We start from the raw sequence: 25,355 nt of genomic DNA, 5'->3' as shown, positions 1-25,355 counted from the left end.
TTGCAGAGAAACAGCCCCAAAGCATGATGTTTCCACCACCATGCTTTACAGTAGGTATGGTGTTTGATGGATGCAACTCAGTATTCTTTTTCCTCCAAACACGACAAGTTGTGTTTCTACCAAACAGTTCCAGTTTGGTTTCATCAGACCATAGGACATTCTCCCAAAACTCCTCTGGATCATCCAAATGCTCTCTAGCAAACTTCAGACGGGCCCGGACATGTACAGGCTTAAGCAGTGGGACACGTCTGGCACTGCAGGATCTGAGTCCATGGTGGCGTAGTGTGTTACTTATGGTAGGCCTTGTTACATTGGTCCCAGCTCTCTGCAGTTCATTCACTAGGTCCCCCCGCGTGGTTCTGGGATTTTTGCTCACCGTTCTTGTGATCATTCTGACCCCACGGGGTGAGATTTTGCGTGGAGCACCAGATCGAGGGAGATTATCAGTGGTCTTGTATGTCTTCCATTTTCTAATTATTGCTCCCACAGTTGATTTCTTCACTCCAAGCTGGTTGGCTATTGCAGATTCAGTCTTCCCAGCCTGGTGCAGGGCTACAATTTTGTTTCTGGTGTCCTTTGACAGCTCTTTGGTCTTCTCCATAGTGGAGTTTGGAGTCAGACTGTTTGAGGGTGTGCACAGGTGTCTTTTTATACTGATAACAAGTTTAAACAGGTGCCATTACTACAGGTAATGAGTGGAGGAAAGAGGAGACTCTTAAAGAAGAAGTTACAGGTCTGTGAGAGCCAGAAATCTTGATTGCTTGTTTCTGACCAAATACTTATTTTCCACCATAATATGCAAATAAAATGAAAAAAAAACAGACAATGTGATTTTCTGGATTTTTTTTTCTCAGTTTGTCTCCCATAGTTGAGGTCTACCTATGATGTAAATTACAGACGCCTCTCATCTTTTTAAGTGGTGGAACTTGCACTATTGCTGACTGACTAAATACTTTTTTCCCCACTGTAAGTCATGGAAGAGCCAGTGAAATCACCGCTGGAGCGGCGGTGAGTGAGTGAGTATAAGTGTTATTACTTTACTTGTTGGGGAAAACATAAGGATTCAGAAGGGGCTTTCTGAATAGTGGACAATCCTTTTGAGAGTTAGTGAAATAAATATTTAGGTACATGAATTTTATTTAACTGGTTATGTGTTTCTTGTATATTTAGCTATAACATTTATTTATATTTAACGAGTAAAACTTACCTTAATTTTTTAATTTTGGTCACCTTTTTAAAGTGTGATTTTAGCACAAAAAATAAGAAAAAAGTATGCCCAGTTCACTATTGTGTATATAGATTATAATATTTATCTTAAACATCTTGCTTTGTTCGTGATTAAGACTCTAGTCAGCAGATTATCACTGAGAAAATCAAGTCTCATATAAATGGAAGAACTGCTCTTGCACTTAGTGGTACAATGGCAATTAGAGAATAATGTGAGGTTTAATCCCTAAAGTCACAGGATCACCATTTATTACCGTATGTTTTTCTGGTATGCAAAGTATATTAAAACATTTTCTGCAGGAGTCAAATTTAGTTATATTTCACAAATTAATCATAAAAGGCAGCAATGTCACCTCTTTAGAAATCACTATAATTGGCTATTGCTATTTTATTACCGAAATCATGGGCCTGCTTTTTTTTTTATTATAAGTGCAATGTGTAGTTGCACATTCACACTGTGGCCATTAACAGACAAAACCTAGAATAAAATCAATGAATAGATACTCTACATTAAGTAAATAAGTAGTAATACATATAAAAAATACATGTGGTGCTTACTTAATACTATTTTGAAGAAAAGAGCATAACAATAAAATAAATAACATCATTCTCAAAAATAAAAAAGAACAATGTTTTATTGTTATGCATTATTATTCTGTACAATTTCTATTTTTTATTATTTTTACACCAAAATCATTACATAAATAATGGATCATGAATTTAATAGGAATAAGGGCATGACTCAGAAACAAATAGTGGAAGGATTAAAATTGTTTAAACTATGTCAGGCAGGCATGAGTACATCTATTAAATGTAATCTCTCTATATAAAACTGAATGTATGTGTGTGTGATTGTGTGTATCACCAACCAATCACAAAGCATCTTTAACTTCACCAGAGCTGTTCAAAAGAAGTTGAGCTGTGATTGGTTGCTATGAGCAACAGTTTTCCTTGCAACCAATCACTAAGCATCTCTCATTTCAACAGAGCTGGTTAAAAGAAGCTGAGCTGTGATTGGTTGCTATGAGCATGTTTCCCACTTGACAACACCTCAGCAGACACTGACATGGTGAAAGAAATCTAGCATCTCTGGAAACATAAGCTCCCAGCCATTGTCTTCCCCCCAGAAAGGAGCAGAGAGCACATGACAGAAATGAATCTCCCCTCCCGTGGCCATATACACATTACACATCCTCCATCCCATAGGCACACCTTCCCTCTTAGAGGGATATCCAGTATGGAAGTCTGGGCAAATCCATTCAGCTCTTTGGTTTTGACCTCAGACTCTCTTAAAGGGCTCTCCGGTATGGAAGTTAGGACCGTTCTACTCAGCTCTGTGGTTCTGACCACAGGGTCTCTTAAAGGGATCATTGGTATGGAAGCTAGGGCAAATCCACTCTGCATTTTGGTAATGACCCCAGGCCTTTCTTAAAGGGATCTCCAGTATGGAAGTCAGGGCAAATCCATCCAGCGCTTTGGTTCTGACTCCATGCCTCTCTTAAAGGGATCCCTGGTATGGAAGTCAGGGCAATTGCCTTCAAATGCTTTGGTACTGACCCCAGGCTCCCTTAAAGGGATCTCCTGTACGGAAGTTAGGGCAAATCCCTCAGCACTCTGATTCTGACCCCAGGGTTCTATTAAAGGGATCATTGGTATGCAAGTCAGTGCAAATCCACTCAGCTCTGTGGTTCTGATCCCAGGCTTTCTAAAAGGGATCCCCAATATGGAAGTTAGGGCATATCCACTCAGTGCTCTGGTTCTGACCCAAGGCCCCTCTTAAAAGGAGCCCCAGTATGGAAGTGAGGGCAAATCAAATTGCACTTTGGTACTGACCCCAGGACTCTTTTAAAGGGATCTCCGGTATGGAAGTTAGGGTAAGTCCCTCAGCGCTCTGATTCTCAACCCAGGCTTCTATTAAAGAGATCATTGGTATGGAAGTTAGGACAAATCCACTCAGTGCTCTGGTTCTGATGCCAGGCCTCTATTAAAGCGATCTCCGGTATGGAAGTTAGGACCGTTCCATTCAGCACTCTGGTTCTGACCCAGGCTGACGGGATGATGTGGGATATTAGTAGTAGTTGTTCGATGGCTCTGGCTGATGGGATGATGTGCGATATTAGGGGTAGCTGTCAGGTGGCTTTGACAGGATGATGTGGGATATTAGGGGTAGTAGTCTGGTGGCTCTGTCTGATGGGACGATGTGGGATATTAGGAGTAGTAGTCCAATAGCTCTGGCTGATGGGATGATGTGAGATATTATAGTGAATGTGGCTATGCGGAGTGGGCCGGGCTATACACTCAGCTTTATATATTGATACGTATAATCATTATAATTTGTTATAACTAAAGCCCCCGTTACACACATGTGATACCTCCGACCGGCTCCCCCGCTGGTTATCGCTGGTCGCACGAGAAGGTCCTGGACCATTTCTCGTCGTCAGCTTCCTGCAGCGCTTCCTGCTGTGACGACGAGTGATGCGTGGATGCAGGCGGGAGGACATCAGGATTGCCGCATCTGACAAGTAAGTAGCGACCCCTGACCCCTGCTATGTCACTGGTGAGATCTGCCTGTGTGGCAGCTCACTAACGACCACTTAGCAATTCACCAGCGATCCATATCGTTGTCGGGATCGCTGGTGCATCGCTATGTGTAACGGTACCCTAACCGTACTTACTATGCCCGGGCAGCATAGTAGAAATTATAATACCAAACGAGTTTACAGATAACAGCCACACAGAAGGCACTGGAAAGCTTGTATTGATGGTTTATATGAAATGGTGATACTCACAGCTGGAGCACGAAAGAGACAAAAAAGATTTACAGTATATTCTATTTAAAAAAATGATAGCCACAGGATAGATATTAAATGTGGTCCTAACAATGTGATCTGCACCTATCTCAAGAGCAGGAACTATTATTTATTTTGCTCCATTCATTCCATGGTGCTGGGCATGATAAGGGGTTACATCAAAATACAAATATACTTACAGTAAACAAACTAACAATGACAAACTGGTACAGAGGGAAGAGGACCCTGCCCTTGCGGGCTTACCTTCTACAGGATTATGGGGAAGGAGACAGTAGGTCAGGGGTTGCAGTAGCTCCGATGGTGTTAAGGTCGCTGTGTGGTCATTACAGGTTGTAGGCTTTTTGAAGAGATGGGTTTTCAGGTTCCGTTTGAGGAAGGAGGAAGTCTTGGGAGGACCAGAGATTACCTGAGAAGATATTGAGGGATTAGTTTGGAAATATATGGAGGAGAAAGGTTATTGATGGCTTTGTAGGTCAGTGTTATTAGTTTAAACTGGATATCCTGGGAAATTGGGAGCCAATGAAGGGATTTGCAAAGAGGGGAAGCAGGAGTGTAGCGAGGAGAGAGATTAATTAGTCGGGCAGCAGAGTTAAGGACAGACTGGAGGGGTGCAAGAGTTTTAGAAGGTGGGCCACAGAGGAAGATGTTGCAGTAGTCGAGGCCAGAGATGATTAGGGCATGGACAAGCATTTTGGTAGAGTGAGGGTTGAGGAAGGAATGGATTCTTGTATGCTCTTACAATCTTACTTTAATTTTAAGGAAGTGTGACAAAATTTTTTTCCCTTATTACCAACTTGCCAAATTTGCTGAGACACTGAGGGAGAGATACACCTGAAGCTAACCCTTTTTATTGTCTAGTATTTACTGCTTTACTATTCAAGTAGTTTGTACTCACTTAAGAAGATTTTGAACAGTCTTGGAGATGGAGAAAAAAAACTAAAGGATGACAGAAAATGGGATTTTAAATGGTTTGTCTACCAGTGGACAACCCATTATTTATAATTTCGCTGTACAGTATCAAATAACAACACTTTATTAGTTGCCTCCCATTCTCATACCAGAAACTCCGATCTATATGATGTGTCACCCAGTAGTACCTGTCATTAACAAAGTCATACGGCTATTATTAGAATGACTTCTAATCTTGGAAACCTCCAAATATTTTTTGTATGTTCTCGCTTATATGTTGCATTGTATATTGTTATTATTATTCTACTTAGTATTAATACACTCAGATTCACCCCATCCACATAGAAAGTCACCACAGGAGACAGTGATGCACCAAAACTTCTATAGAAATGTTATTGGGATCAGAAGAAACATTATCAGAGATGACAATCTTCTCTTTTTGTTTTCCCACTGCTCACTGGAGAAATCCACAACAAGGCTCAAGCAATTTTGTAGGGATCTACTGCAGCAAATTCTTGTGAATTGGGGGGGGAGGTAAAAATGCCTCTACAGCAAACCTTCTATTTGTTAGCTTATCCCAAGCTTATATCTGAATAATTTTGCTTATTATATTTTAGCTGTTTTTATTTGTCATAAAATCATAGTTTACAATAAGTAATTTTAATGCAGTATGATCCAAAATAAAATGTGCAGTATTGATAAAAAAAATGAATACATCAAAAGGGGATCATCAAAATCTACAGCTCTGGCAAAAATTAAGAGACTACCACATCAAAACCCTGTGATGGGCAGCCCATTCTCCAGACCTGAACCCCATTGAAAACCTCTGTAATGTAATTAAGAGGATGATGGATAGTCACAAGCCATCAAACAAAGAAGAATTGCTTACATTTTTGCGCCAGAGCAATGTGAAAGACTGGTGGAAATCATGCCAAGACGCATGAAAGCTGTTTTTAAAAATCATGGTTATTCCACAAAATATTGATTTCTGAACTCTTCCTGAGTTAAAACATTAGTATTGTTGTTTATAAATGATTATGAACCTGTTTTCTTTGCATTATTTGAGGTCTGAAAGCACTGTTTTTTTTAATTTTGACCATTTCTCCTTTCCAGAAAAAATATACAAAATTTATTGCTTGAAAAATCAGAGACATGTTGTTAGAAGTTTGCAGACTAAAATAACAATTTACATTTCACTCAAAAATATACCTATAAAGAGAAGAATCAGACAAACTTAACATTTGGAAGTGGTCTCTTATTTTTTGTCAGAGCTGTAGAGTTATATACTTTTCTCAGAACAAACCCTACTTTTCCCAAAAACAAGCTTTTATTTAATTGCTTGTCAACATCAGGCACAAATGCTTAAGATTTCATACTTAGAAATTACAAAGTCATTAAACTGAATATGGGGGATCACATCAAGTTGTAACAAAATATAAATGTCCAAGAAGCTTTATGCATAGAGATTAATGATGAGCGAGTATACTTGAATAAGGTGTTATCTGAGCATACTCAAGTGTTAATAGAGTATCTCCGGCGTGCTCAAATACTATGTTCTAGTCAACGTGGCTGCCTTTCTCGTGGCTGTTCGACAGCCGCAACACATGCAGGGATTGCCTAACAAGCAGGGAGAGAGATTTTCACCCTATAAGGATATGGCATCCCTGCTCCTCAATAGCTCCCCATGGGATTCCCTATAAATACTTTAGAATAGTTAAATAATATCCAATATACTTCTATTTTCTAGCAAAACTGTATAAGAGTATGTGCGCTCGTTCAGCATGTGCAGCAGAAAAATTCTGCCTCAAACACTGGGTGTTGACTGGAAATGCGCTGCATAAAATATGCGTGTTTTTGTTGGGTTTTTTTGCGTTCTTTTTCCCATTCATTTGAATGGATGGTGAACAATGCTTCAAATATGAAACTGCTTCAAATCTGCAAGAAAAAAAATAAGCAGTGTGTCCATAAGATTTAAGAAATCGCATTCACTTTGCTGATACTGTAAAATGATGTATTTTTTCAAAAACAATTACATAAGAAAATGCAACATGTGAATATACTCTAATATTCATTGTTGTAGTGAAAGATCAATAATGAAATATATTTTCAGACTAGTCGCTAAGTTGTAAATCTGGAAATCTGATGATACTTGCATCTTACCACAAAATGTTACCCCCATTCTTACCATGTATGGTTCACCAGGGTTGAAGGTTTGGAAGCAGTGATGGACTGGGGTGCCAAGGGTCCACCATTAACCTGGTCCAGGGCATCACTTTTCAACTACATGCAAATGTGACATTATGATCAATCACTAATTTCTATAACAATGGACTGGGTAGATGGAATGAATGAATAAGATGCTGCCTTTTTCTGTACATAGTGATTCAAGTATATTGTGCCAAGTACTGCTCGTATAAGAGGGTGGTGGCCGACTCTTATATGGGGGCTCAGTGGAGGATTCTCCTGTTCTCCTGTGGTCAGTGCTAGCAGCATCAGTGGCTCTAGCTAGTTTGTAATGTATCAATATCAACTGTGTCACAATGGGTTAAAAGGGAATATGGCCAATTTGGTGCTGAACATCGATGGAATCTTTGTTTCATGTCTAAAGTGTTTGTGTCAGGATCCTGACAGCGCCGGCATGCAGCTTCCGCTGAGCAGGGACTCACCCGCACTGTAGGGGGCCCAGGGTCAGGTACAGCCGGAAAGTATAGATGCATAGGACCTGTGGACGCTGAAGTTAGCAAGCAGTCACAGGACCTATGGTCCTGTGACTGCAAGGGGGCGGGGCTTAGCGTCCTGCTTTCAGAGATGGCAGGACACTATACAAAAACTCAGAGTCAGGCAAAACGGAGGTCAGACACAGTACGGGCAAGCAAGGTACAGGAGGGATATTCAGGAGGGAGGTCAGACAAAGCCAAGGGTCATACACAGCACAGGCAAAGCAGGTACAGAGTCAGCAAACCAGAGACGTAAACCGTAACAGAGCAGGGTCAGAATATCAGGCAGATGGACAATGATTGGCATGACGCACGGACAGAGCAGGGTTGGGCACACTCAGATAGGAGTATAAGCGACAGGCGACGGCTCTCCCCTGAAGCTATAAAAACCCTCCCCAGATCCACAGAGAGGCTCTCAGAGTTAACTCCTTCACCACCTAGCCAAAACCCAAAACACACCATGACAATTTGTAGCTACATTCTCAGTACTAAATTATGGGCATTTGTATCTGTTTCTAACAAGCAAAGGCGAAAAGAATTATTTTTAGCAAGGTAGGGTTTATTTTTTGAGACTTGCACGCCTAAAGCATACTGTCCCTCAAATAACACTCATTGCTTAGAAGAATTGCTTAGGAATTATTTTGCTATACTTCATAGAGATATTATCTTCATAAGTAATCTCTAGTCTGTTTAATTTAGACAGGTCTATCTCCCGACACATTCAATCAGGTAATCTGAAATACAAAGAGGACTCATCAAAACGTCTTTCTGGAAATAAATTTCAGGAAAAGTACATTGTATTGAGGGAAAGGAAGCTTCTTATCTACAAAGACATAAAGGTAACGGTATTTCAGCATTTTGGTTTGCGCCGGTACAAGTCTGTATTCTTTCATCTGCCTGTGTTTTACAGAACATTTCCATGATGTTTGCACTTTATGCTAGTAAAATAAACTTAAAAGCAATCAACATTTTAGTGATTAACTTCAGATTTTAGTATATAACTGTAATTACAATAAATTATAATAAATGAATGACATTTGTTGGCGATACATACCGTAAGCTAGAACCATCTCCTTTTTACATCAGCATTCGTCTATATGCAACAAGGTATGGTCTACATACAGCTGAAAAAACAAATGTACTAAAAGGACCCTCCTACTTTTTACAATAACTTTATTCTTAATACCATAAAAAGGGGGATGTAAGAATATAATAGAGTTACAGGGAAGGGAGTTGGCAGTGGTGCCTGCCCTGCACCGTCTCACACACAAGTTTTTCTCCCTAAATAGGGTTAATAGGAGCTTTGAGCTTCAACAGAGTAGTTCAATGCACTGGTGTAAAAATAATACAGATCAACTCAATTAGATATGTCTCATAAAAATTAAGACAAAAAAACAGAAAACAGGCTTACAGTGAAGAATTACTTGCCCAGAATATATATATATATAAAAAAGTTCATATATTTGGATATACGTAGAATGCAATTTGTTCCATACTCCAATACTAAATATCTAATATATAAAGCTCAAAGTGTGTATGTATGTGTGTGTGTGTATGTGTGTATGTGTGTGTGTGTATGTGTGTATGTCCGGGATTGGAATCCGCACTGTCGCAGCTACAGCCACAAAATTTGGCACAGTCACACGTCTGGACCCCGAGAGCATCCTAGGCTATGTTGTGAGGTGAAATTTTAACCCCGCATGTTCCAATTCACCAAACAATTTTGCCCCTATCTACATACTGGGGAAAAAGTGTGTGCGTGTCAAGCCCCGCCCCTCATTATGATGTCATAATGCCCCTATTTGCATACTGGGGAAGCAGTGTGTGCGTATCAAGCCCCGCCCCTCGTTATGATGTCACAATGGTTGCCATGGTGACGCTGATGTCATCATAGGTTGAAAGCCCTGCCGCTGCCCATTATGATGTCATAATGGTTGACTATGGGATGGAGGATGTGTGATGGGTATATGGGCACTGGACTATGGGATGAAGGATATGTATGATGGGTATATGGGCATGGGACTATGGGATGGAGGATGTGTGATGGGTATATGGGCACTGGACTATGGGATGGAGGATATGTATGACGGGTATATGGGCACGGGACTATGGGATGGCGGATATGTATGATGGGTATATGGGCACGGGACTATGGGATGGAGGATATGTATGATGGGTATATGGGCATGGGACTATGAGATGAAGGATGTAAGATGGGTATATGGGCACTCGACTATGGGATGGAGGATATGCATGATGGGTATATGGGCACGGGACTATGGGATGGCGGATATGTATGATGGGTATATGGGCACGGGACTATGGAATGGAGGATATGTATGATGGGTATATAGGCATGAGACTATGAGATGAAGGATGTATGATGGGTATATGGGCACTCGACTATGGGATGGAGAATATGTATGATGGGTATATGGGCACGGGTCTATGGGATCGTGGATTTGTATGATGGGTATATGGGCATGGGTCTATGGGATCGTGGATATGTATGATGGGTATATGGGCACGGGACTATGGGATGGAGGATAATTATAATTTGCTATAACTAACCACAGTTACTTACTATGCCCGGGCAGCGCTGGGCTCTTCAGCTAGTACTAAATATAGATATTATGATCAGGGTTAGTGCATCATTGTCTCAGAATATATACTGTACATTTTAGATATGGATACCCAGATACACAAATCCTTAATGGGATCAATGTCCAACAAGCCCAAATATAACCAAGGCTTATAGACAGCAACATAAATTCCGAAGACAGCGGTGTATATGAAGCATAATGGGTACATATAACTTCATGGTTATCACATCTATATACTCACATAATACTTATCGTGTGTAACTTTTTATGACCACATGTTGTTGCCCAATTATTTGAATGGATACAATTTAATACAACAGTAGGTGGATTCCTGTAGTTTCAATAACAGCTGGTAGACTCGGCTTTCTGCACCTAGATTTTCAGCAAAATCATCTGATCGCTGAGGTGTATTTCTCTGGAAAAAAATGCAAGCGTGGTGCATGTGTCTACATAGTAAATTACTATTACTTTTTTTTACTGGTGTGTGGGCTGTGCACGCAATTTCTGTCTGAAGTTTAAATTAAAGCATTAAATGTTCCAGGAACAAAGAGTAATTAAGTAATCTCATTATTTGTTGAAAACACTGAATAATTTAAGATCTGATCACTTTGCCGAGTGCAGTCTGTCAGAGTTGTAAAGTTTCAGACATGCCTTGTAAAATAAGCAGAATGCCTTTGCTATTTAGTTTTCAAATGTATTTGCTAAATATACATAAAATGACACATCATGGAAGTAAGGATGGTATGGATGATGGAAAGACTAATGACCCCTAATATTTTTAAATGTACTTGGTTCTTTAGTTTTTTTTATTTGCAATCAGATAGTGGACAAAAGTGTTTGGGTGTAAAGGGATAGTGAAGATAAATTTAGAGCAGTCTATGCTAGAGGATTCACCATGCACATACACAGATGGTGCATGTGGATTGTGGACCCACTATACTATGCGAGATTGCTGCTGAGTCACAAGTTTTGTGACGCAACAGCGATCTCACCAGCGACATCGCTGTGTGTGACACGTATCAGCGTCTGGTCCCCCTGCCGGTTATCGCTGATCGTGCTCAAATGGCCTGGACATTTTTTTGATCGTTGGTCTCCCGCTGGCCAGCACGCATCACTGCGGGAGACCAGTGATCAGCAAGCTGGATGCTGGTTTCCAATCTAAATCGCGGGTAACTAAGGGCGTGCATCACTTAGTTACCTGCTGTGTACCTTAGATACCAGTGTGCTGGGAGCTGGTATCTAAGGTAAACAGCGGGTTTCTAAGTGCCGCGCGGCGCTTAGAAACCCGCTGTTTACCTTGGTTGCCAGTTCCCTGCACCAGCATGCTAGTATCTAAGGTACACAGCGGGTAACTAAGCGACATGCGCGCTTGTTACCCGCGTCGTCGCTGTCCTGATCACTGCTGAGATCTGCCTGTTTGGCAGCTTCACCAGCGATCATGTAGCAACACACCAGCGATCCTGACAAGGTCATATCATTGTCGGGATTGCTGATGCGTCGCTATGTGTGACAGGGCTCTTACCCTGGAGGGACATGACAAAGCAACTAGCTTTGTTCTCACTGGAGCTTCTAGTGGTGATGTTAGGCTTGTGCAACAGGTAGCTGCCAGGTGCTACTCCACAGTGACACCCTGCAGAAGCAGCTGACCCCAAGAGTCACAGACATTAACTTGGATAGAGAGTCCAAGACAGTGCAAAACGGCCACTAGAGACAAGTTCAGACTGTGAGGACAGGACGGCCACTAGGGACAGATAGAGACTGTGTAGACTGGATGGCCACTTGGGACAGGTGGGACAGAACAGCCACTTGGGAAACAATTTTGGTACTGCCGATGTGGCCATGGGGTACAGATAACGCCGTCGCGGTTTTCAGGATAACGTGTAACCTAGACACAACTACAGTGACAGTAAAGGATGGGAAGTCTCAATAATAGGCTATGGGAACACAGGATAAGGGAATGATTCTAACAGACTAGCGATGGAGGACCTGGCAACATACAGCCGCACACACCAAACCACCTAACAGTAACTATAGGGATAGCTCAGGCACCTCCCTATTGTGCACACACAGACCAGGAAGCAGGAGCATGCCGAGGACCATACCAGGGCCAGTGCAGTGAGAAAGATGGTGTCCCCATATGGGGGGAGGAGGAGAACCATGTGGAAGTGCCGCTAGGTGCTATATGATGGTTGGCTATAATGGATCACATTCATAGAAAGATGTGTCCAAGTGAGAGGTTCAGGGGTTTGCTGGGTATAGTTAAAAAATCATTATAAATGCATGTCTAAATACCTTTAATTAGGTACCTGTCTAAGCATTGTTTAGGGAAGGAATCACAATAATATATTAAAATGGTAGTCATCTTTTTACATTGACAGAAACCTGCCCTAGCACATTAATAGTAGACGTTCCTGTAAGCATGTGTAGTAGGAAGATCCACCTCTTTCCCTTCCTGTGTAGGAAGAGTTACGCCCAGTAGATATTCTGATCTAATGCTTGAGATACCAGGGTGCTGAAGTAAGGAGTTGCTGCTCACAATGCTGTCCACCCTGTTTACCTGATCTAATACTGGATATACCTGAGGTGCTTAGGTAAGTAGAGGCTGCTCACACTGCTCTATATCCTGTCTTTCTGATCTCATACCAAAAATAACAGATGTGCTGAGATAATAAGAGGCTACTCACACTGCTATCCACCATGTAATTCTGGTATAATGCTGAATATACCTGAGGGGCTGAGGTAAGAAGAGGTTGCTCACATTGCTGTCCACCATGTTTTTTATGACTAATATTGGAGGTACCAGGGGTGCTGAAGCATGTGAGAGCTGCTTACACTGCTGTCTTTCTTTCTGATATAATACTGGAAATAATACTGGAATGTTGAGTTAAAAAAAGGCCAATCTCAATGCTGTGCACCCTGTCATTTTGAATGACAATGTTGTCATTAAATGTTGTTACTTAGATATAAAGTTATGTGTAAAATAATAGCAGTCTAACACCAATGATGCATATAATTACTGTTTTTAGCATTAAAGATCCTACAACATTGGAAAAAAAAATTAATGATTAGGTATAGGTGAGTATTGGGCAATCAACAGATCAACAGGCATATCATGCATGTTGCTAATTGGATGTCATTGACTCATTTTATGAAAGGGGGTTCTAATTAACAGCAATGCAAAGTTAAATTAGTGAAGTAATTCATTCTGTGAAGAAACAAGGGTCAGTTACCACCCTTATTTAAGTCGTCTCCCCCAAAGGCTGCCTGCACCTTCATGACAAGGCCAAAATGTCCAATTCTGACCAGTGTCAGTTCTTGTAATAAATCTGCAACTCTTCAACAGACCCCACTGATTCTGAGAATGTTTTTAGACATATTGTAAGTCATGGTAGTGGTAAAATTTCTTCAATATGACTTGTGTTTATTTGTGAAAAAAACGGAAATTTGGAGAAAAATTTTAAAATTTAGCAATTTTCAAACTTTTCATTTTTATGCCTTAAATCAGAGAGTTATGTCACACAAAATAGTTAATAAATAACAACATTTCCCACATGTCTACTTTATATCAGTATAATTTTTAAAACATAATTTTTTTCTGGCATGAAGTTATAAGGGTTAAAATTTGATCATCTATTTCTCTTTTTTTAACACTACTCAAGAAAGCTGTACCCCTCAAGGTGCTCAAAACCACATTCAAGAAGTTTATTAACGCTTCAGGTGTTTCACAGGAATTTTTAGATTGTGGAAGGAAAAGGTGAACATTTAATTTTTATTCACAAAAAATTTAATTCCGGCCCAATTTTTTTTATTTTCGCAATGCTAACAGGAAAAAATGGATCCCAAAATGTGTTATGCAATTTCTATTGAGCATGCCAATAACTGATATGCAGTAACAGTTAGCAGACTCCATGTTGCATTTGAAGAGCAACCAATATGCCCTAACAGTGGAATCCCCCATTTTGGAAAACTAGACCCCTCAGGGAACTTATCTACATGTGTGGTGTAAATCTTGATCCCTGGGTTCTTCAGAGAAGTTTATAACATTGAACCGTGAAAATAAAAAAATAAGATTTTTCCCACAAATTTTGCATTTTCACAAAAGTAATAGGAGAAATTGCACTGTACAATTTGTTTGTCGATACCCCATATGTGGGAGAAAACTACTGTTTGGGTGCAGGGAAGGGCACAGAAAGGAAGGAGCGCTTTTTGAATTTTTGAACACAAAATGTGCTGGAATAATTAGCAGATGCCATGTCACATTTGGAGGGCCCCTGATGTGCTTAAACAGTGAAAGAACCTCACAATTGAAACAATTTTGGAAACAAGACCTCTGAACTTATCCAGATGTGTGCTGAGCACCTTCACCCCAAGTGCATCACAGAAACATAGAGCCATGAGAATAAAAAAAATCTAATTTTTACTGCAAAACCTTTCTTTCAGTCACAACTTTTTTAGTTTCACAAGGTAACAGGAGAAAATGGACCCAAAATTTGTTGTACAATCGCTCCTTAGTATGAAGATACCCAATATATTGTGAAAAACTGCTTATTGGATGCACGGCAGGGCTCAGAAAGGAAGGAGTGACGTTTTGGAATGCAGATGTTGATGGAATAGCTTGCAGATGTAATTCATTTTGGAAAGCCCCTGATGTGCCTAAACAGTGGAAACTCCCCAGAAGTGATACTATTTTGGAAACTAGACCCCACATGGAATATATCTAGATGTGTTGGGAGGCGTGAAAATAAAAAAACAAACACTTTTTTCCCCACAGAAAACTTATTTAAGCCTCAAATTTTGCATTTTCAGATGGGTAAAAGGAGAAAATGGAGTCCAAAATTTGTTCTGCAATTTCTCCTTAGTACGCTGATACTCCATATGTGGTCAAAAACTACTTTTGAGGCACAGTGCAAAGCTCAGAAGGCAAGAAGCGCCACATTGGAGTACAGGTTTTGCTGGACTGGTTTGAGCCATATTAGCAGAGCCCCTGATGTGCCAGAACAGCAGAACCCCCATAAGAGACACCATTTTACAAACTACACCTCTCAAAGAATTTGTCTAGGGGTGCAGTGATCATATTGATACCACAGGTGGGTCACATCATTTTATACCATTGGGCAGTGAAGAAAAAATAATTACATTTTTACCACCAAAATTGTGTTTTATCCCCAGATTTTACATTTTCACAGTACTGCTTAGCCACACAGCAAGACTCAGGAGGGAGGGAAGGAGCGCTATTTACCTCCTTGAGTGTAGATTTTTCTAGAAGAGTTTGCGGAATACATGTACAGAGTCCCTAAATGCTAGAAGAGCAGAATTCCCACTCAAGTGGCCCTATTTTGGAAATTATACCCCTTTGGGAATTTATCTACAGGTGTAGTGATTAGGGATGGGTGAATCTACTCGTTAGGACTCGTTACTCTGCGAGTAGTAGGGGACTCGCAGGAGTCGGTACTCTGCGAGTTTCCAAGCGATTACTCGCACAGTAACGAGTTCAATGCAAATAAGGCTAAGTGCACACGTACCGGAACTCTTGCGGAAATTACCACGAGAATTCCGGAATTCCATTCCGCGGGAAAATCGCATTTTAAATTCCCGCGATTTTCCAGCGGAAAAACTAGCGTTTTCCAAGCGATCTGTAGCATCGCTTGGAGAACTGATTGACAGGTTGGTCACACTCGTCAAACATAGTGTTTGACAAGTGTGACCAACTTTTTACTACTGAGGCTGCCTATGCGGCATCAGTACTTAAAGATAAAATGTAAAAAAAAAAAAAAATATTGTTATTCTCACCCTCTGGCGTCCCGCGCAGCCTTCCCGCCTCTCCACACATCCGTTCCCAGTAGTCCTTTGCGAAAATGCCCGCGATGACGTCCGTTCTCGCGGGATCGCGATGTCTCGCGGTAATTCGCGATGACGTCGCGCGAATGCGGATGCGTTGAGAGGCGGGAAGGCTGCGTGGGACGCCGGAGGGTGAGAATAACAATATTTTTTATTTTTAAATTCTATTTTTTACAGGGATATGGTACCCAAAGCCTGGAGGACAGTCTCCTCCGGACCGTGGGTACCATCCGCAATTGTTCTGCTTACTTTCCGCATGGTGTGCACAGCTACATGCGGGAAGTAAGCGGAACAATGCATTCCTAAAGAGTAAAAAAATGGCAGCACAGGAATCGCTGCAATACTCGCATCCCCATTCATTAACATTGGACTCGCTAGACTCGCAACGAATAGCGAGTTTCCGAGTCGGACTCGTTAGAGTCTAGCGATTCCGAGTATTTCAGGATTCGCCCATCCCTAGTAGTGATGATTTTTACTCATGGGTGCTATCCAGAAACAAGCAGCAGTGGATGTTGCTGAGTGAAATTGCAAACTGCCATTTTAGTGACCAGTACGTTGCAGTAACCAGTAAGTTTTGCGCAGCTCATGCTTCTGGAAACATGCACCCATAAATTAATCGGGTAATCATCGCTACAGAAATGCCAAAAAAAGTGGATGTAAAATGTGGTTTAGGCACTCTGATGCGCTCAGAAGGGTGGGGAGCATTTGGATTTTGGAGCGAAAAATGTGATGAATTTCTTATGGGGAGGCCAGGAGCCATTTAGCTTTTCCAGAGCCTTTGTGCTACAAGAAACATGAATGTGACCTAAGTGGGGACTTTTTTGTGGATTTTGTTGAAGCTTTTATAGGGAACATTTTACATAACATTTAGAAACACATTTATCCTGTGCTCTATCCTGAGCAATTACTGTGGGGTCTCCAAAATTCTTTTTGGGGTTTCCAAATATTCGAGTGACGTGATTCAGGTGAAACCACCAAGGCATCCATTTAATATAAAGAGGCAGCCGAGCTACCACTGTTCAGCAATGTCCTTTTGTTCAGTGCACAAAACTGTGGCAGACCTCTCTTTTATGCATGCTTAAAAAGACATATACCACTGGATCATAGGCCACAGTGTCTCCATCTGCCTCATTATAGGGAATTGTCCATTATTATGCATTTATATAGCACCATTTATTCCATGGCGCTTTACATGTGAAAAGGGGAAATATAGACAGGTGCAATAAACATGTGTAAGACAATGGACACACAAGTATATAAGGAGAGGGGACCCTGCCCGCGAGGGCTCACAGTCTACAGGGATAGGTGAGGATACAGTAGGAGAGGGTAGAGCAGGTCGTGCGGTGGTTCAGTCAGGGGTTCCATCTAAATCACCTATTTTAGAGATCTAAACCCCGGTGTAAGCGCTCAGCGGGGAGCACAGGATAAATGTGAGTTGAGCTGTATTGCGATCTTTGGGAGGCCAAATGAACAAATCAACAGCAGGTGAAGAATTTGTTTTATTTATTTTTATGTCTCTTGTAGTGCAGTATAAATGATTAGACAATTTTACTTTATGATTTGGTGTGATCACAGTGATACCCAATTTATATCAGATTTTTCTGTTTATCAGCTGTCACATACTAAAAGACACTTTTTTAGCCATATTTTTAAAGATGAGTTGATGCTTTTATTAGTATCATTTTAGGACACATGAAATTCTTTTTAACTTTCTATTCCAATTTTTAGAAGGCAGAACGAATAAAGACCAGCAATTCAGGAGTTGCTTTATTTTTACTTTGTTGTATGCCATTCCACATGGGGTAAAATTGATAAGGCTACTTTATTCTTAGTCAGTATAATTACTGCAATACCACATTTATATCTTTTTTTATGTTTTGGTGCTTTTACACAATAAAAAATATTTTATATAAAAAAATAATTATTTTTGTATCGCTTTGTTTTGAGACCTATAATTGTTTTATTTCTCCACTGATGGAGCTGTATCATGGCTTGTTTTTTGCGGGACCAGATTAGAAATACCAATTTTGTTTCCATTCATCTTTTTTCTTTTTTCATTACGTTTTTTCCACTTTTTGTTCAGCGGTAAGATGATAAAACATAGTTTTTGCCTATTTTTTTGTGGTGTTCCTGTGAGAAGTCTTCTAGACGGGAGTGGGAGGTTCTGATTATTGAGGATGTTAACCTCAGGTCATGAGCAGAGTGGAGGGCATGGGTAGGGTGATGAGGGAGGAGATTTAGGGTGGTGCTGAACCATGGAGTGCTTTGTGGGTGAGAGTGATAAGTTTATATTGAATTCTGGAGTGGATGGGTAACCAGTGCAATGACTGACACAAGGTAAAGGCATCGGTGTAACGGTTGGTGAGGAATATGATCCTGGCTGCAGCATTAAAGACAGATTGGAGAGGGAAGAGTTTGGTAAGAGGGAGACCGATTAATAAACAGTTACAATAGTCCAGATGAGAATGAACAAGATAAACAGTATGAGTTTTTGCAGAGTTGAAAGTAAGAAAAGGTTGAATTCTACAAATGTTTTGGGTGCAGATAACAAGAGCGAGCCAGTGACCGGATGAGGGGGTGAATGATACCTCTAAATCAAGTATGACCCCAAGATAGCGGTGATGTTGCTGGAGAGTAATGGTAGAACCACACATAGAATTGGCAATGTCAGGCATAGGTAAGTTAGTAGAGGGAGGAAACACAACAAGATTAGTTTTTGACAGGTTCAGTTCAAATAGATGGAAGACATGATGTTGGCAAGCATAGCAAAGCAGAAACTTTGCAAAGCTTTACGAACTCTCATCGTTGCACTGACAGACAAACTTGCTACACCATGTTCTGAGCAAAATGTAAGCAAATTTTCTAGCTCTGGTGACCCGGATGTCATCATGACGACATTTTGTCACCATGGCACCAATCCACCCCTCGCAGGGGCGCTGAACAGAAAGCAAAGGGGCTCCCTCCGTCTGCTTTCCTGCAATATTGTTTGCAGTATTTAAGGGTTTAAAGTGCAGGGAACTGTGCTGGCACCGCTCTTGCACTGAATGGTGGGTGTCAGCTGTCAGAATCAACTGACACCCTGCAGGGATCACACGCACACAGCCTCCGTGTGTGCAAAATCTCCATGACGTATCCATAAGTCCAGGGTCGATAGGTACCAAATAATCTGATGTATGGATTCATATAAGGTCATAAAGGGGTTAAAGAAGGAGGGCAAAACATGTTATACCTGCTGGTTTTAGGCATTTTGTTTTTAGTGAAATCTGTCATTCCAGACATTGCAGCGAAAGAAAGATAAGTTGACTTGAAAGGAGATAACATAAAGAAGTGCAGAAAATAAATGTCTGCTAAGCTAAAAAGAATTCCAATGTTTTAAAATGAGAAACAAAACCTGAAACGCGTTGTAGGAAAATAAATTCTACCATCCACATACAGTATATCTTAGAATAACCTGACCCATAAAATCTAAATTCAAGCCACTGTACATTGTGAAGGCTAAAACATGGAACTGTAAACATAATGCTTTAGGGATGATTCTCATTCTATGGACTTAATCCCGTTTATTGCATACCAGGCACCATGGACCAGTTTGAATAAATAAAAATACTGAAAGAGGTCATGTTGTTTTATGGTGAAGAAGAAATGCCCCTGAAATGGGTGTATCAGCATGACATTGACCTCAAACACACCAGCAAGTTGGCAACAACCTAGTACCAGACAAACAAGATTGATGTTCTGAAGTGGCCAGCCCAATCCCCAGACCTCAATCAGATAAAGCATTTGTGGAGTGACATTAAAAATTATGCTTTTGATACAAAACCTAAGAATGCAAAAGAACTGCAATAAGAACTCCAATACCTCAGCACCTTAAGTATACCCAGTATTGGATAAGGTAGACAAGGTGGGAATCAGTGTGAGCAGCTCATTCTTACCTCAGTACCTCAATTATATCCAGTGTTAGATCAGGTAGACAGGGTGCACATCAGTGTGAGCAGCCTCTTCTTAACTCAGCACCTCAAGTATCCCAGTATTGGCTAAGGTATACAAGGTGGGCATCAGTGTGAGCAGCTCCTTCTTACCTCAGTACCTCAAGTATATCCAATATTAGATCAGGTAGACAGGGTGGACATCAGTGTGAGCATTCTATTTTTACCTTTGTATTTCAAGTATATCCAATATTAGATCAGGTAGACAGGGCGGACATCAGTGTGAGCAACCTCTTCTTACCTCAGCACCTCATGTACAGTATGTCCAGTATTAGATCAGGTAGACAGGGTGGACATCAGTGTAAGTAGCCTCTTCTTACCTCAGCACCTCAAGTATATACAGTATTAGATCAGGTACACACGGTGGACATTAGTATGAGCAACCTCTTCTTACCTCAGCACCTCATGTACAGTATATCCAGTATTAGATCAGGTAGACAGGTTGGACATCAGTGGGAGCAGCCTCTTCTTACCTCAGCACCTCAAGTATATCCAGTATTGTTCAGGTAGACAAGGTGGGGATCAGTGTGAGCAGCTCCTTCTTACCTCAGTACCTCAAGTATATCTAGTATTAGATCAGGTGGACAGTAATATAAGTGACCTTTTCTTATTTTGTCAAACCTGGTATCATCAGTATTGCATCAGAATATCCATTGGAAGCATATCATGCTTTGCATGAATGGAGAGGGGCATAGTTTTTACTGTAGTGATCTCCTCCCTAGACAAAATGAATTTGACTTGCTAATTAAATCTATTTTGTAACTTGTTTATAATGATATTTTTTTCCTTTTTTTCTATTCATGGACAACTTCTTTAGCAAAATAGTTGTAGATTGCTTAGGGTTTTGGAATTGTAATAGCTAATTTCCTATCGACCTTCTTAGATTGCTATGTAGAAAGAAGGATAAATCTGAAAAATGGATGCGTTCTGTCCATATACAGGGTTTCTGCTCCTATATTATGTTGTTCTTGAATGCTGCAGGAAAAAATCTGATGACATGTTATTTAATTCATCATACTAGAGATGAGTGGATCAATCTGCGGAGGATCAAGTTTGAGGTGAATTACCCAAAATTCAGGGTTTCACAAATTTGAACACTTCATGACAAAATGCACCATTTCCCACATTGCTGAAGCATCCGAAAGCTGGCAAATGTCTTTTTACATTGCCACTCAAGCTTCCCTACAATGCACTGCAGCTATGATATCACCCTCTCTTGCTCCCTCTCTTTCTCTCTCCTGTAGAGTGTAAGCTCTTATGATCAGTGGGATCCTCTCTCGCTCCTATAGAGTGCAAGCTTTTATGTTTAACGGGGTCCCCTCATTTCTGTAGAGAGTAAACTGTTATGGTCAGCAGGGTCCTCCTTCTGCTGTAGAGTGTAAGCTCTTTGATAAGCTGGGTCCTCTCTCACATTCTCCTGTAGAGTTTAAGCTTTTATGATTAGCAGGTCCTCTCTCTCCTGTAAATTGTAGCCTCTTATGATTAGCGGCTTCCCCTCTCACTCTCTTCTGTAGAGCGTAAGTTCTTAAGATCATCAGAGTTCTCTTTCTCTTCTATAAGATGTTAGCTCTTATGATCAGTGAGGTCCTCTTTAACTCTCTCCAGTAGAGTGTAAGCTGTAATGATCAGTGGGGTCATCTTTCTCTCTCGCTTCTGTAGCGTGTAACCCCATACTGTCAGTGGGGTTCTCTCTCTCCTCTCTGCCACATGTATTTTTCAAGCAATATTACAAGCTTTCCATTATTGAGATTCGTAGAAATTTATTTGCTGCAAATCAAAATTTGGAGTAAAATTTGGCAAAGTTATCAAAAACAATTCTTAAAAGATCCCTTTATGTCTAATTATAACTATTTGCCTCTACCGTTTGCTACAATAAGTTTAGAGAATTTCTAAGCATAACAATCACATCATGAAGGCAAAATCAAATCTTAAGTCTCTACATATTAATGAAAATACTAGCATATTAAATCCCACTTAAAAAAGTGAAAAAGACAGCAGCCATGTTTCAGTACTGAAAGTGAGTTTTATAATCATTTTCTGCTATTTTTTTAATTGATGCACTTCCGGGATAGTGGACCTCTTTCTGGGATCTTAATGTAATATTTAAACTAGTTTTTCATGTTCCGTTATGAGGTCTTAATACTTTTCAAGCTCTAGGATATTGAACCTTTTGAAACTGTATGACCTGGGATACATTTTAGTTAGGTAATATAATATATATATATTGAAATGCATTAAACATGGATTGGACATCCTATGGCAAAAGAAATCTTTCAGTATGTGCATTATACATCCTTAATCATTATTAAAGGAGATAGATTTTAGACTATAAAATAAATATCTCTTTGCCACTTTTTCTGAAACCGGAGAGACTAGAGAGGTTTTGGATATTCCTATATTAGTTTGAATAGAAATTTAGTTGAGATATAGTGAGATAAAAAATTTTGATTTGAGTGCAACTATAAGAATTGGTTGGTATAAACAAAATAATTAATCGTTAACTAATCTTTTTATAAAAGGTTTACTATAAAATGCAATTTAGAGCAACAACAAACCTTTTGAGGTGGTTCACTATCTCATATTCAAAGAAAGTTTGCTAACTGAGTTAAAAGCTGTTGGCTTTGACACTATATGTCACGCACGGTGAGGGAAAACCAAATGTAGCATAAAGGGAAATGGGGAAGGGGGCCCAGACACTAAAGAAGGGATTTGGTGACCACTAGGCTAAATTTAATCTCTCCCTAGAGCTCCTACCGAGTCCCTATATTGGTTCCTCACCAATCGCTGAGCCGGAACCTGGGGCCCTGAATCTCCCTGGAGCCTAGTCCTGAATAGGGAATGGGAGGAGATGCGCGCTAGGCAGTCTCCGCTAAATTAAAGATGGAAAGGTGAGACAAACAGGGGAACACTTAGCTAAATCGCCAGATATGGATACCGGAAGAGGGATTCCATACACCAAACTGGAGCACTCTGAAAAGGTCCAACACTCTAGCAACCAGAAGTGGAAATGAAGCTATTACCCACACTGGGTCACAGCTGAGCCACTAACTAAATAGATCCAAACTTCTCAGGGCAGAAGGAGGTCTACGCTGGGTCCTAGAGGCAGATGGTTCAGGGAACAGTCTGTATGGACAGGCACTCAGACCTTCTGAGGCCTGACGCAGGATGATAGCCTGTCACCTCCGAAGCGCTTGTGACACTATAATGACCAGTGTAATCCCTTTAAAGTGGATATTTCACAATCTGAACCACATAAATAGATCTTTTAGACCTGATGAGACTGCTATATTTACTTTGAAGATGTATAAATATCAATTAAAGTTTTTTTTGTATTCTACTTTGGATTATACACTCCATTTATTCTGTATGCAACATGGACGAGCCACATCATTATTGCATGGTCTCTTGCTCTTTGTTCTTGAAACCATAGTGAGCAGAGTGCATGAGAGAACTATGTATTAAAATGGAAGTATAAAGCAGGATTAAAATATATGGGACTGTTATAATTAAAAGATGGTAACAAATTGCAAGCTACTACTCAGGTCTCAGGTTTGTTACCATCTTTTCAGTTAGTAATTAAAAGGTATCAACTACTAAGGACTCTAACATTTTAATTTTTATCAATCTACTGGGTTACTTGGGACTAGGGATGAGCGAGTAGTGAAATACTCAGACTCGCTGTACTCGTTACGAGTAGCTCCTAATACTCGGGTACTCATAACAAGTAGCGAGTCCAATGTATGTCTATGGGAAATGCGAGTAATGATCAGAGACTATGTGTGCGGGCAGAGAATGTGTGCAGGGGTCTGTGGGGCTGTGTGGATGAGGGCTCTGCCGGGCTGATCGGGGGTCTATGCAGGCTCTGTCGGGCTGATCAAGGGTCTGTGCGGGCTCTGCCAGGCTGATCGGGGGTCTGTGTGGGCCCGGCAGAGCCCACACAGAGCCCCGATCAGCCCAGCAGAGCCCGCACAGAGCCCCGATCAGCCCGGCAGAGCCCGCACAGACCCCCGCATACACATATGACGCTGCGTGGCCAGCCAATCACAGTAATGCCACAACAAAGAAGGCAGTGGCTTTACTGTTATTGGCTGACCCATGCCGGACGGGAGATCCAAATATTGCACGGCGAGTAGTGAAATTTGCTTGCTAGGATTCGAGTACCACGAGTACCGCATTACTCCCGAATCCTAACGAGTATACTCGTTCATCCCTACTCGGGACCACTATAACAGTATCATTTGTATAATGTTACATATTTGTTATTTTAGAGCATCAAACCAGATAAAGAACTACCTGTGATTCCCTGCAAAGTTTACCTAGGAGTTCGGAAGAAGCTGAAAGCACCTACAAGGTTTGTAAAGATGAAAACCTCTAGTAATATATTGAAGGTTGGAACAGAATAAGGTTTATATATTTCTAAAATGAAGTTCTCTACCCAACAATGGGAAAATGAAAAAAAAAGTGTCATCTCTAATGATGAGCAATTATACTTGTTACTTGAGATTTCCCAAGCATTTCCTAACAAACAGGCAATCCCCATACGTATTCAGGCTGTCTAGCAGCCGCAAATCATGCAGCTGTGGCTACAGAAGCTAAATCTCCGAGCACATCCAAATACTAGGAGATCACCCGAGCATGCTCGGGAAATCTCGAGTAATGAGTATACTCGCTCATCACTAGTAATATGCATTTTTATAAACAATATGTGTCCTTTCACATTTACTCTTTGACACTTATAGCCATGCTTTTTTTTTTACCTTCTCTGTCTCTCAATATCGTGGGCCTGATTCTTTCTTTGAATTTTTTAAGTTACTTTTCTTTTTTTTTGTTCTATGATATTCACAGATTTTTTTTGCTTCCAATTCTTCAAAATGATACACGTGGCTGTACAATTTCTTCACAAAATTAAAAATGCTCTTGATTTTAATTTTTTTAACTTTTTTGCCACTTATCAGCTCAAAACATCACATGTTCAAATAAAATAATGCAAAATTTTCTCGCAAATTTAAGGCATGCATAAAATCATTCTGAGAAAAAAAATTGCATTTCATGAATAAGGCAAAACATCTGGAAGCTGCTTTGTGGAAACATTAAACTGACTGAAAATAGGTATAAATTGAAGGAAAAAACGTAATAAAACCCATAAATTTGAAAAAAGTTGCAAACACAATAATGAATCGGGTCCTATGTCTGCTTTGTGTAGTTTTTCCGAAATTGCTATTTTATCAGCAGGAGATTATCACAAGAGGACTATTAAACATAATA

The 25,355-nt window shown here is 40.5% G+C and overlaps 1 protein-coding gene across 3 annotated transcripts in view; it reads left to right on the top strand.

The window, feature by feature from the left end:
* The window catches only part of ARAP2 (ArfGAP with RhoGAP domain, ankyrin repeat and PH domain 2), a 453,511-nt gene that overhangs the window by 410,902 nt on the left and 17,254 nt on the right, over positions 1-25,355 (top strand). For all 3 annotated transcript variants that reach the window (XM_073574724.1, XM_073574725.1, XM_073574723.1), the window contains exons 28-29: positions 8,363-8,502; positions 24,359-24,441. In XM_073574724.1, coding sequence (XP_073430825.1) covers positions 8,363-8,502; positions 24,359-24,441 — 223 coding nt within the window. The remainder of the gene's footprint in view (positions 1-8,362; positions 8,503-24,358; positions 24,442-25,355) is intronic.

This window comes from Dendrobates tinctorius, unplaced genomic scaffold (genome assembly GCF_039654945.1).
Source record: "Dendrobates tinctorius isolate UK_male_01 unplaced genomic scaffold, ASM3965494v1 ptg000039l, whole genome shotgun sequence".
NCBI classification, from domain to species: Eukaryota; Metazoa; Chordata; class Amphibia; order Anura; family Dendrobatidae; genus Dendrobates; species Dendrobates tinctorius.
This window is presented reverse-complemented; position numbering and strand designations above follow the sequence as displayed.